The sequence below is a fragment of the Chlorella variabilis genome, assembly GCF_000147415.1.
Source record: "Chlorella variabilis unplaced genomic scaffold CHLNCscaffold_5, whole genome shotgun sequence".
Lineage (NCBI taxonomy): Eukaryota > Viridiplantae > Chlorophyta > Trebouxiophyceae > Chlorellales > Chlorellaceae > Chlorella > Chlorella variabilis.
In genome coordinates this window covers 473,565-491,925 of record NW_005435083.1, presented here as the reverse complement: position 1 = coordinate 491,925, position 18,361 = coordinate 473,565, and the positions used below count along the sequence as shown (strand labels likewise).

The window sequence follows — 18,361 nt, the reverse complement described above, 5'->3', positions numbered from 1 at the left end:
GTGCTGGACCAGCAGCAGCGGCTGGAACTCATCATATACGCCCGCCGCTGCCGGAGCGCCGCCATCGCCGCCATCCTCCTGGCCTGCCGCTGGTGCTGGAGGTGCTGCTGCTACTGCTGCTACTGCTGCTGCTGCTGCTGCTGCTGCTGGCTTGGTGAGGATGAAGCCCTCTGGCGGCGTGGCGCTGTCCTCGCAAGCATCCAGCCACGCCTCCCACTGCCGCACCCCTCCCAGCAGCGCCGCCGCCTCCAGCGCCGACAGCGGCGCGGCGGCGGGCTGCCGCTGCGGCTCCAGGCCGGCCAGCAGCACGCAGTGTTCGGCTGTGAGGGGCCCGTAGGGCACCAGGTCCGCCAGGCAGCCTGGCAGGGTAGGGTGGGGGGGGTGGAGGAGAGGGAGATGGTGGGGGGAACAAGGCAGGCGGTTGATCCAGGCGGCAGCAGGCGACGACAGGTGCACATCAGACCAGCATGCCAGGCCCACGCATGGCGAGGCAGCGGCATGCCAGGTGTGACACGGGCAGCGGCCTGGCGACGCACCCTTGAGCGTCGCCTCTGGGGCCGCCCCTGCCAGTGCCGCCTCCAGCGCCTCGGCGCTCAGCGGCTGGCGCAGGCGGATGGTTTGGATGGGGTAGGGGTGGCGGGCCATGATGGCCACGCCCTTGGCGTCGTCCCTGCACGGGAGCGGCGGCACGCAAGAGGCAGGTCTGGTGGGTGCGGCTGGTCTGGAAAACCATTCAGCTCCGCAATCAAAGATCGGCAGAAGTAACAACCATCACCGGCGCAGCCACAGCCAGCATCGTCAATGGCAGCGGCGTCACTGCCACAGCCGGCCGCGCGGCGGCGGCCCACCTGTGCGAGCGGAGCAGGGTCAGCACCTCAAACTTGTCGTCAGCCAGGATCACATTGCCCTGCGGCACACCAACAGTACAGCCAGTCGGGCGCGGTGGCGGCGGAACGCCAGCTCTGTGAAAGGAGGACACGGTGGCTGCATGCAGCGCAGCAGCAGAGCAGCATGCCAGGGGCATGTGCTGCACAGCACACGGGTGCATGCATGTGCCGAAACACAACTCCCCCTGCCGCCTGCCGCTTGCCTGCGCATAAAACTCCAGCAGCAGGTGGCAGGAGGCAGGGCCGCTGCCGAAGCTGAGCTGCACGATGCGATCCACGCCCAGCTGCTTCACAGCCTCCAGCCGCCGCGTCCTGGCGGGCACAGGGACCGAGGCGGGCGGGCAGGCGAGTGGGCTCCAGGCAGCCCGCCCCATCCATCCAAACAGGCGCAGGTGGGACAGCATATGGTGCGCATCCGCAAGGCAGGCTACCATGCCAGGCACCCACCGGATGTGCTTGCGCAGCTTCAGGGTGAAGTTGGACGGTGTGTCGGCCTTCTCCGGCATCGCCTGCACAGCAGCCACCCAGACACAAGTGCGTAAGGCCAGTACCAGCAGTCGGTGTTCGGCAGGCTGGGTGCTCGTGCCGAAAACTGGGCCCAAGAGCCACAAGCAGCAGCAAGCGAGCAGCCCTCCCAGCCTGCTGCGTGCCTGCACGGTGTGGAAGCGCACGCCGCTCTCGATAAGCAGCAAAACTTTCTCGCCATCCTCGCCGCTGCGTGCTAGCTTCAACACATACGTCTGCAGTCTTGGTGGGGCAGGGGAAGTGTGAGGTGGCGGGCTGGGGCAGGGGAGGCGCACCGACAGGCAGGCCTGCCTGCCTGCGCTTCTCCCCTCCACCCACCCACCTTGGGGTTTATGTCGTACACATTCGCCACACGCATGCCCAAGCAGCGCTGCAGGCAGGAGACTTCCGCCGCCACATCCGCGGATGAAAAGCGCTGCTTGACCATGCCGCCGCGCTGCTATGCTGGGTGGTGGCGGCGGCGGCGGTGCGGTGCCTGCCGTGAGATCGGCTGCGCCACCTGGGCAAGATATCTGGCTTCAACGTGCGTGTGAGCAGCCCGAGAATGTTGAAGGAAGCACCAGGGAGGCAGTGATGGCCCGCAGGATGTCGCCCTGGCTAGGCGTCTGCAATTGGAGCAGAGCAGGGGCTGCTGGATGTACCAATTGTGTCGCCGGCGCGATCCAAAGGCAGGGAGTCCAGGTGGCGTGGGAGGTACGGTTCTTGTACCTGAAGCGTCACAGGTGCGCTTGCAGCGCCAACCGACTGCCCATGACCGTCTCACCCGTCCTGCAGAGCCGCCTACAGTTTCTGGAGGCATCAGGGGCAGCAAAGGCTACTTAGGGACGACGATCATCGGCACCCTATGAGCCTGGCACTTTGGCTGCTGCTGGCTTGCCTGGCGGCGAGAGCCAATGCAGCCGATGTGATTGCTGTCAGTGGCATGAAGCAGCTGAAGGAGCTGGCGGCCAAGCACCCTTTTCTGGTCGTGGAAGTGAGTTCTGCGCTATGTCAGGGGTTGAACAAGGGATGGCAAGACGGGGGCTGGCCATGGGCAGGGCCAGTCACGTGGGTAGGGGGGCTGGGGGCGAGTGTTGCCGCTGCCGCGCCGCCTGCCAACTGCCTGCTCATCACCTGCCTGCCTGCTCTGTCCGCCCTGCCAACCACCCCCTTGTCCTACCTGCCCCTGCCCCCTCAACCGCAGCTGTACGCGCCGTGGTGCGGGCACTGCAAGAAGCTGGAGCCCGAATATGCCAAGGCGGCGGCGGCCCTGAAGGACCACGACCCACCCATCACCCTTGCCAAGGTGTGTGTGCGGCGCACCTGCGCAGCACCTCCCCAGGACCTGGCCCCACCCAGCCTTGCGGGCCGTCTGGTGCCTTCTCCGTGGTGCACCCACCCACCCGCCTGCCCCCATCATCATGCGTGCATGGCTCGGCCTGTGCTACCTGCCCGCATCATGCGCGCATGGCTTGCCCCCTGCCTGCACCGACAGGTGGATGCCACCGCCAAGGCCAACGAGGATGTCAAGCAGGCGTTCAAGGTCAGCGGCTTCCCCACCCTGAAGATCATCAAGGGCGACGTGGGCAAGGCGCTGCCGTACGACGGCCCCCGCGACGAGGCCGGCATCGTGCGCTACCTCAAGAAGCAGGTGCTGCCCGCCTACAGCCAGCTGACAACCGCAGAGCAGGTGGCCGCCGCCAAGGCAGACGCAGGTGGGTGGGTGGTGGTGGAGGCGGGCCCGCAGGCGTTGGGATGGTGGCATGGGTGATGGGGCGATGTTGCGGGCATGCCCCATGCTGCACGCCGGGTCCTGAGCAGCATCTTGTGCCGGCAGTGTGCACCCACTTGTCGCGCTGCTGCTGCTCGCCGGCGGCTCCCGGCAGAGCACCCCACCCACTCTGCCCCCTTTCCCTGCCCCGCCCCGCCCCGCGCGCAGATGTGCTGCTGCTGGCGTACATCGCCGACGCTGCCAGCGACGACTTCAAGACGTTTGTGGAGGTGTCGGAGGCGCTGCGCAACGACATCGACTTCAGGTTCGTCACAGACCGCTCCCTGGTGGACGGCGCCTGCACCGCCGACTGCGCCAGCCCCTTTGTGGTGATGCACAAGCGGGACGAGGCGGAGGCGCCGCGGTACGAGGGCGACTTCTCCGCCGACCTGCTCAAGACCTGGGCCGCCGCCAAGAGCTTGCCGCTGGTCATCAAGTTTGGGTGAGGCAGGCGGGGGCGGGGGGCGGGCCAGGGTGGCGATCGGCGGCCAGGGCATGGTGGAGGCACCTGGCTGTGCTGCGCTGTGCAGCTCTGCTCCCTGCCCTGCAGCTGGGCGGGCCCTCGCTGCCCCCTGTGTGCCCACCTGCGCGCCCCTGTCGGCCTCCCTCCTGCCGCGCAGCTCTCCCTCGGGCATGAAGCACCTGCAGAAGGCGTTCAGCGGCACGCTGCCGCGTCTGATTGCGGTGGCCAAGGAGGAAAGCGCAGAGCTGATGGAGCAGCTGCAGCAGGCCAGCAAGGCCAACGACGACCTGTCGGTGGTGCTGGCGGTGGAGAAGGACAGCAAGCGCCTGCTCGACTACTGTGAGCGGCGGGCGCAGCGGCACGGCGCTGGCGCCGCAGCTGGCCTGCAGATGTCGGGGCACGAGTGCCGAGGCCGGCTGGGATGCCTGCTGCCTGCTGCCAAACGGGCTGCCGCATGCGCGTATCGCCCCGCCGGCCTGCCTGCAGACGGGCTCAAGGCGGGCGACGGCTTCACGCTGCTTGTGGAGGACCCCAAGGCTGCCGCCAAGTACCTCAAGGAGGGCGCCAAGGCCAGCGACGTGCCCGAGTTCATGCGGGAGTTCCAGGCGCGCGGCGCGGGGGCTGGGTGGGGAGGGCGAGCAGCCGTGGCCCTCCTGCCCCCTGGCTGGCGTTGCGCTGGGCGGCCCGGCTCATGCGTGCTGGGGCTGCCTGCGGCTCCCGACCGCCGCACCATGCGCTCTGCCCTTTGGCTGCTGGCTGCAGGAGGGGGCCCTGGAGAGGTGGCTGAAGAGCGAGGAGCCTCCCGCCGACAACAACGGCCCCGTGCGGGTGCGCGCCTGTCCCACTTGCGCCTGATCGGCCTGTCATCTGCAAGCACGCCTGGGCTCCAGCTGCCTGCTCATGCCCACCGCCACCTGCATCCTCCCCTGCCCCGCGCTGCCCTGCGCTGCCGCAGGTCGTCACTGGCAAGACGTTTGAGGCCGACGTGTTTGGCAGTGGCAAGGATGTGTTCCTGGAGGCCTATGCCCCCTGGTGGTGAGCAGGGCGGCCGGGGGCACAGCTTCTCCTTCCTTTCTTTTTCACCCTGGAGGGTGTTTGTCCCTTGTCTGGGCGAGCCTGGGGTGTTGCACTGTTGCTGGGGTTTGCTGGTGGCGGTTTGATGGCTACCGGTTGAGGACCTTGTGTGGTCCAGCGCTACCCAGGCCCTGGCCTGGGTCCGACGGTGCTCTGCCCCTCGTGCAGTGGCCACTGCAAGAAGCTGGCTCCCATTTGGGAGGAAGTTGGGAAGGAGTTCAAGGTGGGTGGCAGCGCAACGCTACCTGGGCCAGGCTACTGTCGCGCCGAGTAATCGCAATGCACGCAGGCGACTCGCCCTTGCCACCGAATGTGGCCGGTGTGTCCAGCTGTGGCAGAGCCCATGATCCCTCTCGCCTTGTGTGTGCGGCCTGGCACCTCTGCAGGACGATGCCGGCATCATGGTTGCCAAGATCGACGCCACCACCAACGACATCCCCTCCCCCAAGATCAGCGTGCGGGGCTACCCCACCCTGGTGTTTGTCACTGCCAAGGGTGACGGTGAGCTGGGCAGGGGAAGCCGCTGTGGCGCGAGGTAGCAGCTGTGAGCTTGCCCCCATCCGTCCTTTTTCACAACCTGGCCGCTCTCCAGCAATCGCTTGACACCTTCATGCCGTGCTGCGTGTGGCTGCCCGCTCTGGCGCAGTCATCCCCTTCAGCGGCGCCCGCGAGAAGAAGGACCTGATCAAGTTCATCAAGGACAAGCGCACCACCAGCGCAGACGGCGGCGCTGCGGCAGCGGAGGACGATTTGGAGGAGGATGACGAAGAGGCGCCCAAGGATGAGCTTTGAAGGCTGTTTCTACGCCCTTTCTTTTCAACCTGGGCGCAGCTGTTGTTCTGAGCCCCGGTTTTCCACCGCAATTTCCACCAGCTCGTTGCATCGCTGTCAACTGTTGGGCCACCATGCTCCTCCCTTTCTTAATGCTCAGTATTTCCTGCTCTGCTGTAATCAAGAGTGCTGACACCAGGCTGGCAGTGGCGCTAGCGTGCTCGTACATCATGTTTGCAGGCCATGCCCGGTGCCCGGCCGGGTATTCAGATGCCTGCCTGCCTGCTGCACTTTGCCCAGATGCACAGCCTGTTTTTAACCTGCTACATACACACACAAAAAGGCAAGCATTGAGTGAAAATTGTTCAATGAGAAAGAAACAGTAAGCTTGCGATGGAATGATGGAATGAGCACAGCAGTGTTGTTTTGCTATGATGAGATGACATGAGATGAGAAGGGGGTGGAGTACAGGACAAAAATGAAGGAGAACATTTTCGGTTCTGGAAATCAGTCGGCTTCATCGCACAGAACCGACTTGTCCAGGCTGTTGCTGGACGGCTTGCTGCTGGAGGATGCTTCCTCCATTGCAACCCGCTTCAAAACAACGAGCAGCTGCAGTCGGCGCTTGAGCAGGTTGTGCATGTTGAGGCGGTGTTGTGTGGCCTGGATGTTGTGCGCCTCGATCAGGACAATCAGGAAGAAGGACTCCACAATCATCGTGACGCTGTTCACAAACAGCTGCGCCGTCTCGGTCCACAGCATGATGGTGGCGCCAACCAGCATGCCGATGATGAGAGCAAGCGTGGCCAATACTGCCCAGGGAGTGGCGCACACCCAGCTGGTGAACATGCTGACTCGAGTCATCAAGTTGGGCTTCAGGTCACTCATCTGGTTGGTGCACTGTAAGCCCAGCTCCTTGAAGAGGACACTGTCCTGCTCAAAAATGACGTCAAATTCCTTGGACGATTTTTCTGCCTGGTGCTGCAGGCTGTACCGCAGGACAGCTGCGTTGAAGGTGCCGACGACGCCAGTCCACGTCCCAATAATGAGCCACCAATTGTCGCCCCAGCTCAGCAGGTGACCAACAGCCAGCCAAAGAGCAAACAGCAGGGCCCCAAGAGTGGCGCCATAGCCTGAGCCGATGAAAGCGGCATACCTGCAATGAACAGCACACATGGGCAGGCCAGCAATCAAGAAGGGGAAGTCAGATCAAATCAACCAGGGCCCAGGGATCCCCACACAGATTGCAAATAACCAGCCGACCCATCCATGCGGGCAAGTCACCCGCATTGGTCGCTGGTGGCGTGGCCCCCCAAAAGACAAACAATTGACAGCACTCACCAGTCAAGCCATCTCTCGAATCGACCTTCAGGTGACCACTCGATCTCCACAACCTCGTTTGGGGTACTGCAACTAACAAGCGTCCTGGCCCGGTACTCCACCTCGCACTCCTGGCGGAAAATGGCACACATGCACTGCTCAACAAAGTAGGTGCGACGGTTGCGCGCTAGCGTCAGCAGGCTGGTGGACAGAGTTTGCTGAAGGGCTGTGCACGTGTTCAGCCATAGCTGCCAGTTGACTGAAAAATCATACCTGCAAGGTGGGGATGGGGCACAATCTCATAACAGGTCACAGGCATGCTGGTAATCTGTCCAAGCTGTCTGACTGGCTCGGGCCCGCACAGCGAAAGCAACTCGCTGCAAACTCACAGGGGGCCCAAGCCGACCCAGGTCACCATCCCGATGACAAAGGCGATGAGCATCCAAACGCTGCCCATCACATCAGCCATGAACACAATGGCACGATCAATGGAGTCTTGTGGAATCAGGGATATGGCATCGCCCACAGCAATCATCTCCTCTGCAGCCGCCTCCAGGTCATCAACCGCAAATGGTTTCAGCTTTGGAGAATCTGTAAGCTGGGTAGGGCTGAGGGTGCGAGAGCTGAGCAGGGTGTCTGTCTGGCTCAGAGCGTTGTTCAAGCGACCCTGCTCAATGAGGAGGCGGAAGCATTTGGTGATGGTGTAGGAGCGTGAACGAAGGAGGGCGATGATGCGCAGGTGCTCGCGGAAGTCGTTGATCTGCTGGCGCATGAGTATCATGTCTGAGATGTAGCACTGCAGGAGGCAGGGAGGGGGTGCCTCGTCAGGAGACAAGCGTGGGGCAAAGGTTCCACTGCTGGCAGCAGGGGCGGCAGAGGTGCGGCATTGAGGCGGTCCCAAAGCTATGAAGCGAAGGGCAGGGGTTCAAGCCATTGCTCGGCAGCGCAGGGCGACACAGCGTTGGATCCAGGTGCCTACTGATGCAGGTGTAGCCAGCCAGTTGCAATGCCGGACTCGCCGCCGCAGGTGCCCCCGCTCAGAACCCACCCACCCATGACTCATGTCGGACATACACCAACCTGGATTGAGGACACATCTTGAAAGATAATCTGCCAAAGGTCGGGGCCGCCGGTGGCAGCGCCTGCCACGGCCCAGGCGGTGGTGATGGCCACAATGCCGCCGAAGAAGGGTCGGGAACCTGCAACATCCACAATCCTGTCCAGGGCTCGTCCAGCTGCTTCATCCTTCTGCTCCAGGCTGTATGTGGTTCCTACAAGCAGCTTGGACATGGACTCGTCCAGTGATACCAGCTCCGCATCATCCCCGCCCTTCAGGCCGACCCTACTCCACAGGCCTGCACTGCTGCCTACTGCCTGCGATTCTGCAGCCACCTGGACGCCTCCTCGCTGGCCCAGGGAGCAGAAATCAGCCCTGAGTCTTTTGACAACAAAGGCCATGGGGAAGTGCGCGCACTGAAAAGCTGCGTTGTATACGTTATACAATGCTACACGTGCGAATTTCGCTTCGCCTGTTTGCGCTGAGACAAAAGCGCCCCTTGGCGCCGGCATGGCGTGCGCTCGTGCTGCGCATGCTGGGGCACTGTGCTGCCAGCTGGCGCACGGTGGGGTGGTGGGGCGCAGCATCATGTGTGCTGGTACTCTGTTCTCTAATATAGACCACAGCTCTTCTACCCCAGCACTCCTCCCCTCCAGCTGTAACCTGCCCCTGGGCGGTGCCCCTTGGCGTGCTGCTTTGTGTGTGACTCTGTCATAGAGTTTCTTGCACAAAGCGATGGGCCTGCAATCGCTCTGAGGTCGGCAGCTGACCAGCGTTTCCCTGGGCGAGGTGGAGGCGGCGGCGTGACAGGCGGCGGCGTGGATGCCGCTCCCGCAAAAGATGGAGGTCAAGGTTGGCCACGGCGGCAAAGCTCCACCGGCAGTCAGGCGATGAAGGAGGAGGGATCTGAAGCATGTGAGGGCTCAGACGAGGGCTGAGCATGAGCGGCGGGCGGATGCGACGGGGATGCTGTAAGGCACCATACAAAGGTGCGAGGCTCGCTCGTGCCTGTTGTTGAGCCCAGTGGGTGCTGACACATATTGGGGGCAAGGTCAGGGCAGGCGCTCCTGAACTGGACCGTCGGACATTTGGTGGCTGTGGTGCTGTCTGCCCTGTGCGCCAGATAACGCCCCGCCTTGCCCCCTTGGCCTTCTCTGTTTCAAGTTGACTGACCCCATTGATGCAGCTGCATGCGAATACACACTAGCAAAGTGAGTTTGTGTTGGACAGCGGCAAAGGATAGGACCAGACCGGGCCGTGTTTGCACCACATTGCCAGCACCCTGTGGGATGTGATTAAACCGCCCGGACGGCCTGGCCTCTGCTTGCTCCGCCGCAGCGTGCCTGCGTGACGCCACCGTCTGCCTGCTCGCCTGGCCACTCCTTTGCAGGCCCGCTGCGCACCATCCAGAAGCTTTAAGGCTGTACAACCCAGGGACGACAGCCATCCGTGTCGCAGATCGCGAGCTCAGGCGGGCAGTGTGCCGCCAATGGGGGCATGAGTGCAGCTGCAGGTGGTGGGCGCTGGCAACTGGTCCAGAGCCTCCCCCCGGGTGCGGTACAGAGCATTGCCGCTTCCGCAAAAATGCGCTGGTGCTGGCACTCGCTCTGCCGCATGACCATCCACACACACACACACACACACCGCCCGGCATGCCATGCTTTGCACGACAGCGCATGCACATCCCTCAGATCCCGCAGCGCCAGAGCGGCGGCCACCGCCTGCTGCCTGGATCAAGGTGTGCAGCACAATGGATGGCGACTGCCAGCCAGGCGCCGCGCCGCGCAAATGCGCCCAGCCTACCCTGTACACCATCGCCCAGTGAGCCCGCCGTCCCTGCATCCCTGCAGTGCTGCTGCTGTTCCCATCCTCAACAGGCGGCAAGCGTGGCCTGTGACAGGTGCGGTGCTGGGGACCAGCTGCCTGTCCTCCTCCTCTCTCTCTGTTGTGCTGACTGTGCCCAATGCACGCGCCTGCCTGCCCCTCTCCACCGATGTCTTCGCCAACTTGTCGTCCAGGTATGGCGCAGTGCTGAAGCCAGATGGCCCTGGAGCAGGTGCGCGCCTGTCACTGCGGTAGATTTGGGTGAGGAGTGGCCGCTTGGTGGTGCTGCCGATGGCACAAGTCTGCTCAGCCCTTAGAAGGGTCTTGTGTGGTGGCTCCAGTGGAGAGCGCTGTGCTGTTGTGCTGCGGCTGCGGTTGATGAGATGATGAGATGGCATTCCATCGCTCACGGGGCTCGCCCGCCTGCCTGCCTGCCCATGCTTGCAGCGTTCAGCCAAGAGCATCACTCGGGGCGCTGGCGTAAACTGGAGAGTGCGCATGTGCTCGGGCGCTGGCGTAAACTGGAGAGTGCGCATGTGCTCGGGGCGCTGGCGTAAACTGGAGAGTGGCGCATGTGTTAGGGTGCTGATTCCGCCCCGACCAAATGAATGACCGTTCACATGCCTGAACAAGCGGCGGTGCGCCCCTGACAGGGGGTGGGAGGTCACTGCACATTTGCAGGGCGTGTTGCCCCGCTTTCTTCAGAACCAATGAGTGTAAAGCAACGGGGGAATTGAGCGGGAGGCAGGCATGCATGCATGAATGCGCCTTGGTGCATGTACCATGTGCGACACATGGCGCGCCATGGCGGCCAACACCCTGTCACAACTCAGGCCATCAGGTTAAACTTCTTTTATCTATATCAGTCCCTCAAACACCGTGCGGCTTGCAATTCCACAGCTTTGAGCGGGGGTCATGTCGGAAGGGCTTGCGGTGAGCTCACCCTAGCGGTTTCCCCTTTCCGAATCGCAATTCAAGACCCCCTCAACTGTTGCCTTTTGGTGTAGGTGCCTCTAGTGAGCCTGGGCGTGCCAGAGGCGGAGGCAGCGAGGGTTCTGCACCAGGCCTGCGTGGAGCGTGGCTTTTTCTACTGCAAGTAGTGCTGATGCATGGCGTGCGGGCGTGCAAGAATGCAGACACGGGCGCCGACCCGCCAGCCTTGGTACGCCGACACCGCCGACAACGTCTGAGCAGGTTCCCCCACTTTCCTTCATATTTTGCAGTGGCAGACCATGGGGTGCCAGAACAGCTGATCTCCTCGGCCTTTGAGCAGCAGCGCCGCTTCTTTGCGCTGCCGTTGGAGCAGAAGATGCAGATCGCTGCAGACAGCAAGTACCGGTGCGCTGGCGGCGGGGCGACGCTTGTTTTGGGCGTTGGCATGTGCGCAGCGCTGTCTGGCGCCACCTCCAGTGCATCATGCCCGGTTATAGCTTGGCGCTGCAGGGGTTACACGCCGATGGCGGAGGAGACGCTGGACCCCAGCCGGTCCAGGGCTGGAGACAGCCACGAGGGCCTGTACTTTGGCAGGGATATTCCAGCCGACAGCGAGGAGGCCAAGCTGCCCCTGCATGGCCCCAACCAGTGGCCATCCGAGGTGGGTGGGGGTGGTATGACCATGTCCCGCTGGTCGGTGTCAACCGAAACTCACCTGCGAATGCACTCTTGCTCACCGTGCCGTGGCCTCGAGTCATCCTCGCCGCCACCACTGTCCCTCTGCTCAACAGGAGCTGGTGCCCGGCTACCGCGCCGCCACCGAGGCGTACAAGGCGGAGGTGGAGCGGGTCGGCTTCCGCGTGCTGCGCCTGCTGGGACTGGGACTGGGACTGGGACCAGACCACTTCCTGCCCTACTTCTCCCGCCCCATGCTCTTCCTCAGGCCGCTCCACTACTCAGCCCAGCAGTCGGACGAGGCGGCAGGGCTGTATGCGGCGGGAGCGCACAGCGACTACGGTATGCTGACCTTCCTCAAGACCGACGGCGTACCGGGGCTGCAGATCTGCACAGACGGCGCAACCTGGCGCGACGTGCCGCCCATTGAGGGCGCCTTCATCGTGAATTTGGGCGACATGTTGTGCAGGTGGGGAGGAGGTGGAGCAGGAGGTATAAGAGGAGGGAATCATCAGGCAGCAATACAGCCTGCCAATGTCCAGGTGCATGCTGCGCCTGCCCACCCCTCCCGTGCCAAGCCTGGTGTGCGTAGGTGGACCAACGGCGTGTACCGCTCCACGCTGCACCGCGTCATCAACAGCAGCGGGCGGGAGCGCTACTCGATGCCCTTCTTCTTCGAGCCCGACTTTGATGCACGTGTGGATGCCCTTCCGCAGGTGCCAGGCGCCTTCTGCATGGCAACCTGTGTGTTTTGGGGTGCACTTTTGGCGAGCCTGGGTGGGCCAGCAAACCCTTCCACGGACGCACGCGCCTCTTGATCCAGGCACTGCCACCGACTGCTGCAGTTCCTGGAGGGCCGGGAGCCGCGGTTTCCACCAACCACAGCGGGCGGGCACCTTTTGGAGCGCTACCACGCCACGCACGCAGGGTATGGGAAGGCTGCTGGCACCGACGACGACGCGTCGGCGGCCACGGCAGCTGCCTGAGCAGTCTGGCGGTGCGCACGAGCAGTGTACCACTTCCCACTTCTTTCATCAAGCTGTTTCTCTCTTGCAATCATTAGATTCAATCATGATGTGCTCGAGGCGCCTGGCAGTGCTGCAATTGGGCACTCGTGACGGGTGTGATTGCTGGAGAGCAGATGCATGTGTGAGGGCGGATTCCAAAAGTAACAGGTGAATGTGCATGCGGGGGATACGTCAAGAGTATTCATCAGGGCTGGCAGCTAAGGATAGCAAGCGCGTACCAGGCAATGGCAAGATCTTAAGATGTTAGAGGGGTATGTGTGTAGGAGAATCGCATGACTATATCGCATGACTATATCTGCTCGTGATTGAGTTCAGTAGCCGTCAGCTGCCACGGCCGGAGGCGGCGGCGCCGAGGCCCTCGTGGGTGGCGGGATCTTCCGATGATCAAAGAAATGTTCGACCACTTGGCCGGGGAGCTCTGCAAGGAGCTGCGACGCAAGCTCCTCCACCGCATCACGCTGCAGCCGACATGGCAACAGCAGGCGGCGTGTCAGCCTGGAATTCGCAGCGCTGCATCTTTGTGACAGGTTGGTGGTAGTGGGCACAACCCCATGCCCGCCAGCTGGCCAGTGCATGGGCAGGCGCATGGGCACTGCGAGCCCGCACACAGGCACAGGGCTCACCTGGGCGTGCCGCCCGCCCCCGACCTGAACGCCATTGCGGAAGGGCACAAACTGGACGCAGTCGCGGGCTGCCAGGCGGCCGCTGGGGGCGCGGATGCGGTGGTCGTCGCCATCCAGCACCTCCATGGCCGAGAAGTCGTCGTCGCCCACGCCCACAATGAGCAGCGACAGCGGCAGCACAGAGGCGTCCACAATCGCCTGCAGCGTGTTCTGCATGTCCATGATGCACCTGCGCCAGGGGCGGAACTGAAAAAGTAAGACATGAAAATGAGATTGACACTTGAACATGACAAGATGATGATGAGAAAAACACTAAAAACAGTCTGAGCGCCCAGCCGCAGGGCGGCCCACCCACCCGTCGGTGATGATCAGCAGAACGTAGTAGTGCAGGTGGGAGGATGGCTGCGCCGCAATCTGCAAGGCAGGCAGGCAGCGGGCGGTGGGATCGGGGCCACAAGCGGGGGCAGGCTGCACCGTGGCACACATTGGTTGCAGCAGTGGCGGGCGCACCTGCGCTGCCGCAGAGATGACGGGCGCAAACAGGGTGGGGCCGGAGAGGCGCACCGACTTCACGGTCTGCCTGCATGGCATTGGAGGCAGCCACGACGCACCCGGTCAGCATGAGGGAAGTGCTCTCAATGCATAATCTGGTAGGCTAGGCCCTGCCCTGCCGCCTGCACCCCCTGCTTGCCTGTATGCCTCCAGGATGCCCTGTATTCCTTCCACCTCAGGGCTGCTGGGCACGCCGTTGAGCGGGAAGCAGTGGTTGGCGGTGCCAGACGGCGGCAGCGCGGCGCCAAATCCAAAGGCAGGGAACCGCTTTGTCGTGTCGTAGTGCTCAATCACTGAACCGACAGCTGCGATGGCCCTCTCTGCAGGCAGGGGCCAAAAGCATTCCCCAAGTGAGGAACAGGAGTGAACACCATAGCTGGTTGGTGCGATGCTGTGTGCTCCAAAGCTTGTGTGCCGACGCCCATCGACACAGTGGCCGCCGCTCACCATACACGCTCTTGCCGCGGCCCAGAAAGTGCAGCGAGGTGGGGTCGTTGGGGCTGCCGTTGCTGGCGGTGAAGTCGATGGCGCAGAGGAAGTTGAGGGCCATGCCGCCCTTGATGTAGTCCAGGAACGAGGGGCGGGCGGTGATGGTGACCCCCTTGGCCAACAGCGTGCCTGCAGCCAGGCATGCGCCGCGAGGCTGAGGCGCGCCCTACCTCGCCCATGGTGGGCCCAGGCACGCGTGCAGCAGCACGGTGGGCGCTCGAGTGGGCGCGAGGCAGCGCTCACCAGACGACACATATCCCGGCTTGGCCTTCGTGGGGTTGACCAGCGGCAGGCCGCGCCCCTGCTGCGACGCATCCTGCAGGGCCGTCAGCGAGCCCTGCCAAGACCCGATGAACTTGTGGCTGCCGTTTGCCTCGGCGTCAAACACCTGCGCCGGGTGGAAGGGCAGCAGCCAAGTTGCTTGGCACAGGGAGCTGGAGTGGTGGCCAACTGAACAAGACAGTACCATGCCGGGATTGATTCCAAGGGGCGAGCTGTGCAGCCACCTCGAACAGCAGGGGACGGTGAGCATCGCCGTTGCAAAGCTGAGCCATTGACGCCTGGAACGGGCGCCAGACGGGGTTCAGGTTGTTGGGGATGACCTGCAGGGTGAGGAAGGGGGCAGGGGCAGCGCTGTGATGTGCCGCCAGATGCTGCAGCGCGGGCTGTGCAGGCATGCATGCCAGCAGCCAGGGCGGCACTGCAGGCATGCCGGGGCCCCGTTTGGCTTGCCTCTGTCTTGACCACCGGCACCCACTCGCCGCTCTCCCGCATCTTCGAGATGCGCACAAAGGGGTCGCTCTTGCTCCATGTCTCCACGTTGTCCAGGTTGGAGGCAGCCAGGGACAGCGACACCTGCGCCGCGGGGGCCGCGCAGCACGCATGACCCAGCTGCAACACACCCAAGCTTCCGTGGCAGCAACCGCCACATGCAGGGCAGCGTGACAGCCCGGTACAGGGCCAGCTGCTGTCTCACCACCGCATTGGTCATGGGCAGCTCTTCGCCGGACAGCACCGCCACGCAGCGGGGGATGGGCCGGCCCAGCTTGTCCTTCAGCTGGATCGTCAGGGTCTGCCCCTGCGCCGTGAACACGTCGGACAGAAGAAACTCGCCCTCGGCTGCATGTGTAGCAGGCAGGCAGTGCGCAATGTAGGGGGGAGGGTGAGCGGGTACGTGGTACCGGCAACATGCTGTTGCCATTGGTCCTTCCTTTGTTCTGGGTGCATGCGCACCACTGCCTGCTGCTGCTGATGGTGGTTGGCAGGCGGCAGCGGCTGCGGGGCCGCACCCAGGAAGTCTGAATCGGCCAGCTTGACGGCTGCCGGGTCTGTGGTGCCGGCATCCACGTCGTACACCACCAGCTTCATGGGCTGCAGCTTCTCAAAGTTGTAGCTGCACACCAGCGGCTTGGGGAAGTCGGGATTCAGGTTGTTGGCCACCACGTCGCTGCGCTCCACCTCCGCCCACCGGTTGGTGCTGGGGCTGTCGGCCTCCAGCAGCACCGCCATCGGGTCTGACTTGCTGCGGAGGGGGAGGCGGGGAGGGCGCGTGTTCTGTTTCGCCCATCACCGCAGGTGTGCGCTGAGCACAACGCGGCAGGCCTCTGTCGCACCTGAAGGTATCCATGTCTGGCAGCCCGCGGCACTTGATGGAGACCTCCACGCGGACAGATGTGCTGGGCCCGAGCAGCTCAGCAACTGCCGCCGCAGCCTCTGACTCCCAGTGCCCGCTGGTGGCTCCTATACCGTTGACGCCATTCGCTGAGTTCACTGGCAGGGTGCCTATGGCATGCTTGTCTTGAACTGAGTTGACGCAGCCCATTGTTCTGCAGACGCAGGCAAGGCAGCGGGCGCAAGGCAGTGGCGGCGGCAGCGGCGGCGGCATTCAGTCGCAGGGCCAGGTGCCGTGTCGGGCCCACTCCTGCGACTCCCAAGGGTTGTTGTTTCTGTTTGCAGGCGCCCTCCCGGCCCGGGTCCCACACCCCGACACCGCGTTTGCAGGGCTTGCAGCCCAGCGCTGCCTCCATGCAGATGTGCACTCACATGGCCGTGCAATGATCACCGCTTGCCTTGGGAGCCAAGGGAAGCGCGCAGGCGTAAAATCGAAGGTACCTCCAGGGGAAGGCAGGGCAAGAGCAGCAGGGGTCGGGGCACACTAGGCGCTTGAAGTGGCGTTGAGATTACAGGCAAATGTGAATGAATGGTGTCACACAGGCCCTCAGGCTGTGTGGCCCCTTACAGCTTCACCACACCTCCCTCCTTCTTCTCCGCACGCAATTTGCCACATCTTGGTTGAGCCGCAACCAAACCCCAAGAAAACGGCGGATGGTTCCTCTCCAAAGCATCTGCAGCCCCGTGTGACAGGCTGATCAAGCCTGTGATGGCTCAACAGATGATCCAGTTCTCCCTTTCTGCTCCCTTTTCAAGGGCAGGGGCGCCAACGGAAGGGCATGCGCCCATCGACGGCGTTCGGGCAGCAGGGGGACAGGTGCGGCGGTTGCAGACGACTACACCGCTTGGCGCCCTGCCAACACCGTGCGTGACGCGTATGCCTCCACCCCTAATGGGCCGCACTCAAGAGCCTGCACTGCCCTGCTCTGTGCAGATGGATGGCCCTGCGACCTTGGCATGTTTTAGAATTCTATTGATCCACCGCCGACCGACACACAGTCACAACTGCCGTAGTACACTGCCGCAAGCGCAACCATCATCGTCTGTGAGGTGGGGGTGTGCCCGGCGGTTGCAAAGGTTGCTGGATTTCTTCTTCTGGATGCACTGCCCCATGCACTTGCTTCGTTCAGGCTGCTGCTGCAATGCATGTTGCATGCCAATGGAATGGCCAGTGTGGCTGGCTGTGCCGCCCACCCGCCGCCGCCGCGGGTGGGCGGCAACATGCAAGGACGACTGCACTGGGCTTCTCTGCCTCTCTTATTTCGGTTCTCCCTAGCTCCCCCTAGCTCTGCTGGCGATCGATCCAGTGTACACCTCGACTGGTCGAAGTGCCACAGTGTGCCCAGCAGGGGGGGCTCTTACCCCGCTGGCTCTGGCCCAGCAATTCCACATTCAAATAGGGGTATAAAGCCCTGATCGGAGGAAGGAAATGTACTCTTCCACTACTTGAGCCGCGTCAAGTGGCCGCCCCCCTGGCACCATTCACGGCGAGAGCCCCTCTCCTGTCTTTTGTTCGCCCACATCAATGGATCAGTGAAGTGGGTCGCGCGCACAGCATGAAACCGCGGCCCCAGGTCAGGGTTGGGCTCGCGGGGGCGCTGCTGGGCCTCCCCCGCCCAGCCCCACCCGCCCACAAGCCCGGCATGGCACTCAGACTTGTGGCAACGCTGCTGGTGGCCTGCCTGGCGTGCTGCCGGGCACAGCCGACCCAGACGTTCACAGGCATGGGAACGACGTACACATGTAGGTCTGGGCCGCGTGCTGGGGGCTCACAGGGCGGGCCTGCATGCTGGGGGGGCTCGGCAGGCTGCGACGGCCCAGCATGTGCTGGGTCTGGCGACATGCCGCTGCACTGCCGCTTGCGCCCGCCCACCCACTCTCCGCTGTACTGCTAGCCCAACGTCCACGTCCTGGGGGAAGCATGGGTCGCGGCAGCGCCCTGCACCCAGGCTGTTGACAGTGCACACACCGCCTGTGCCGCCCCCCCGCCCGGTGCGCAGGGCCCGGCGAGAAGAACAGCGGGTTTGCGGGCGGCTTCAACGCCTGCCAGTTTGGCCGCCTGTCCCCCTACTTCGAGACCTACTTTGTGGCGGTCAACACCCCCCAGTTCGACATGTCCATCTGCGGGCGCTGCGTGGCGGTGCGCGGCACGGGGGGCCGCGCCACGGGGCGGGTGGTGGTGATGAAGGTGGTGGACGAGTGCGCCACCTGCGACTATGGCGACCTCGACTTCACCACGCTGGTGGGTGGGTGCTCGGGGGTGGGTGCGTGGTGGTGGTGGTGGTGGAGGGGCCGAGGCGTGGGGTACCGCCGCAGGCGGCGGGGCAGACGGCCGCTGGCCTTCCGCACACGCCGCCGGCTCAGCCAGCGTGCTGCTGAGCTTCCGGGGTGCCCCCCCCGTGCTTTGTTGTCGTGCAGGGCGCCAACGACGTCACGGGCTTTGTGTTCGATAGGCAGGGGATCGAGTGGTGGTGGTGAGCCGCCGCCACTGCGCCAGCCTGTCGCTTGGGCACGCCAGACAAGCAGCAGCGGCAGCTTGGGCAGCCAGCCGCAGGCATGGCACCGTGCCCCACCCCCCACCCCCCCCGCCGTGCCCTGCCCCCCGCAGGACGGACTGCGCCAACGCGGTACCGCCCCGCACGCAGTGGCGCGACTATGCCGGGGCGCGTGAGATTGTGGCCAAGGCGCAGGCGGCGGGGTATATGGTGAATGTGCCCCA

At 63.8% G+C, this 18,361-nt stretch overlaps 5 protein-coding genes across 5 annotated transcripts in view; 2 read left to right on the top strand and 3 right to left on the bottom strand.

Annotated features, from left to right (window-relative positions):
* CHLNCDRAFT_57209 (hypothetical protein) overlaps positions 1-1,962 on the bottom strand; it is a 7,583-nt gene extending 5,621 nt beyond the window's left edge. The window contains exons 1-7 of the mRNA XM_005849443.1: positions 1,735-1,962; positions 1,538-1,627; positions 1,335-1,396; positions 1,034-1,199; positions 849-907; positions 537-670; positions 10-359 (exon numbers count right to left, since the gene is read on the bottom strand). Of these exons, the coding sequence (XP_005849505.1) occupies positions 10-359; positions 537-670; positions 849-907; positions 1,034-1,199; positions 1,335-1,396; positions 1,538-1,627; positions 1,735-1,839 (966 nt within the window). The 5' untranslated portion in view covers positions 1,840-1,962. The remainder of the gene's footprint in view (positions 1-9; positions 360-536; positions 671-848; positions 908-1,033; positions 1,200-1,334; positions 1,397-1,537; positions 1,628-1,734) is intronic.
* A 294-nt stretch (positions 1,963-2,256) lies between these two features.
* Positions 2,257-5,491, top strand: CHLNCDRAFT_142831 (hypothetical protein; the record flags this gene model as incomplete). The annotated part of the gene is made up of 11 exons (XM_005849711.1): positions 2,257-2,385; positions 2,596-2,697; positions 2,887-3,106; positions 3,331-3,604; positions 3,783-3,964; positions 4,112-4,269; positions 4,388-4,453; positions 4,581-4,660; positions 4,868-4,922; positions 5,086-5,200; positions 5,346-5,491. The coding sequence occupies 11 exons, from the start codon at positions 2,257-2,259 to the stop codon at positions 5,489-5,491; spliced, it is 1,527 nt and encodes a 508-aa protein (XP_005849773.1).
* Positions 5,492-5,977: 486 nt separating this feature from the next.
* On the bottom strand, positions 5,978-8,080 carry CHLNCDRAFT_142830 (hypothetical protein; the record flags this gene model as incomplete). Its single annotated transcript, XM_005849442.1, has 4 exons — positions 5,978-6,626; positions 6,908-7,063; positions 7,180-7,586; positions 7,871-8,080. The coding sequence occupies 4 exons, from the start codon at positions 8,078-8,080 to the stop codon at positions 5,978-5,980; spliced, it is 1,422 nt and encodes a 473-aa protein (XP_005849504.1).
* Positions 8,081-10,776: 2,696 nt separating this feature from the next.
* CHLNCDRAFT_21158 (hypothetical protein) lies at positions 10,777-12,265 on the top strand (the record flags this gene model as incomplete). Its single annotated transcript, XM_005849710.1, has 5 exons — positions 10,777-11,009; positions 11,115-11,265; positions 11,396-11,748; positions 11,872-11,995; positions 12,125-12,265. The coding sequence occupies 5 exons, from the start codon at positions 10,777-10,779 to the stop codon at positions 12,263-12,265; spliced, it is 1,002 nt and encodes a 333-aa protein (XP_005849772.1).
* Positions 12,266-12,618: 353 nt separating this feature from the next.
* Positions 12,619-15,793, bottom strand: CHLNCDRAFT_142828 (hypothetical protein; the record flags this gene model as incomplete). The annotated part of the gene is made up of 12 exons (XM_005849441.1): positions 12,619-12,765; positions 12,931-13,159; positions 13,286-13,344; positions 13,441-13,506; positions 13,657-13,802; positions 13,930-14,100; positions 14,215-14,359; positions 14,478-14,573; positions 14,725-14,826; positions 14,948-15,090; positions 15,261-15,493; positions 15,585-15,793. 12 exons carry the CDS (start codon positions 15,791-15,793, stop codon positions 12,619-12,621), a joined length of 1,746 nt encoding a protein of 581 aa, XP_005849503.1.
* Between the last annotated feature and the right edge of the window lie 2,568 nt (positions 15,794-18,361).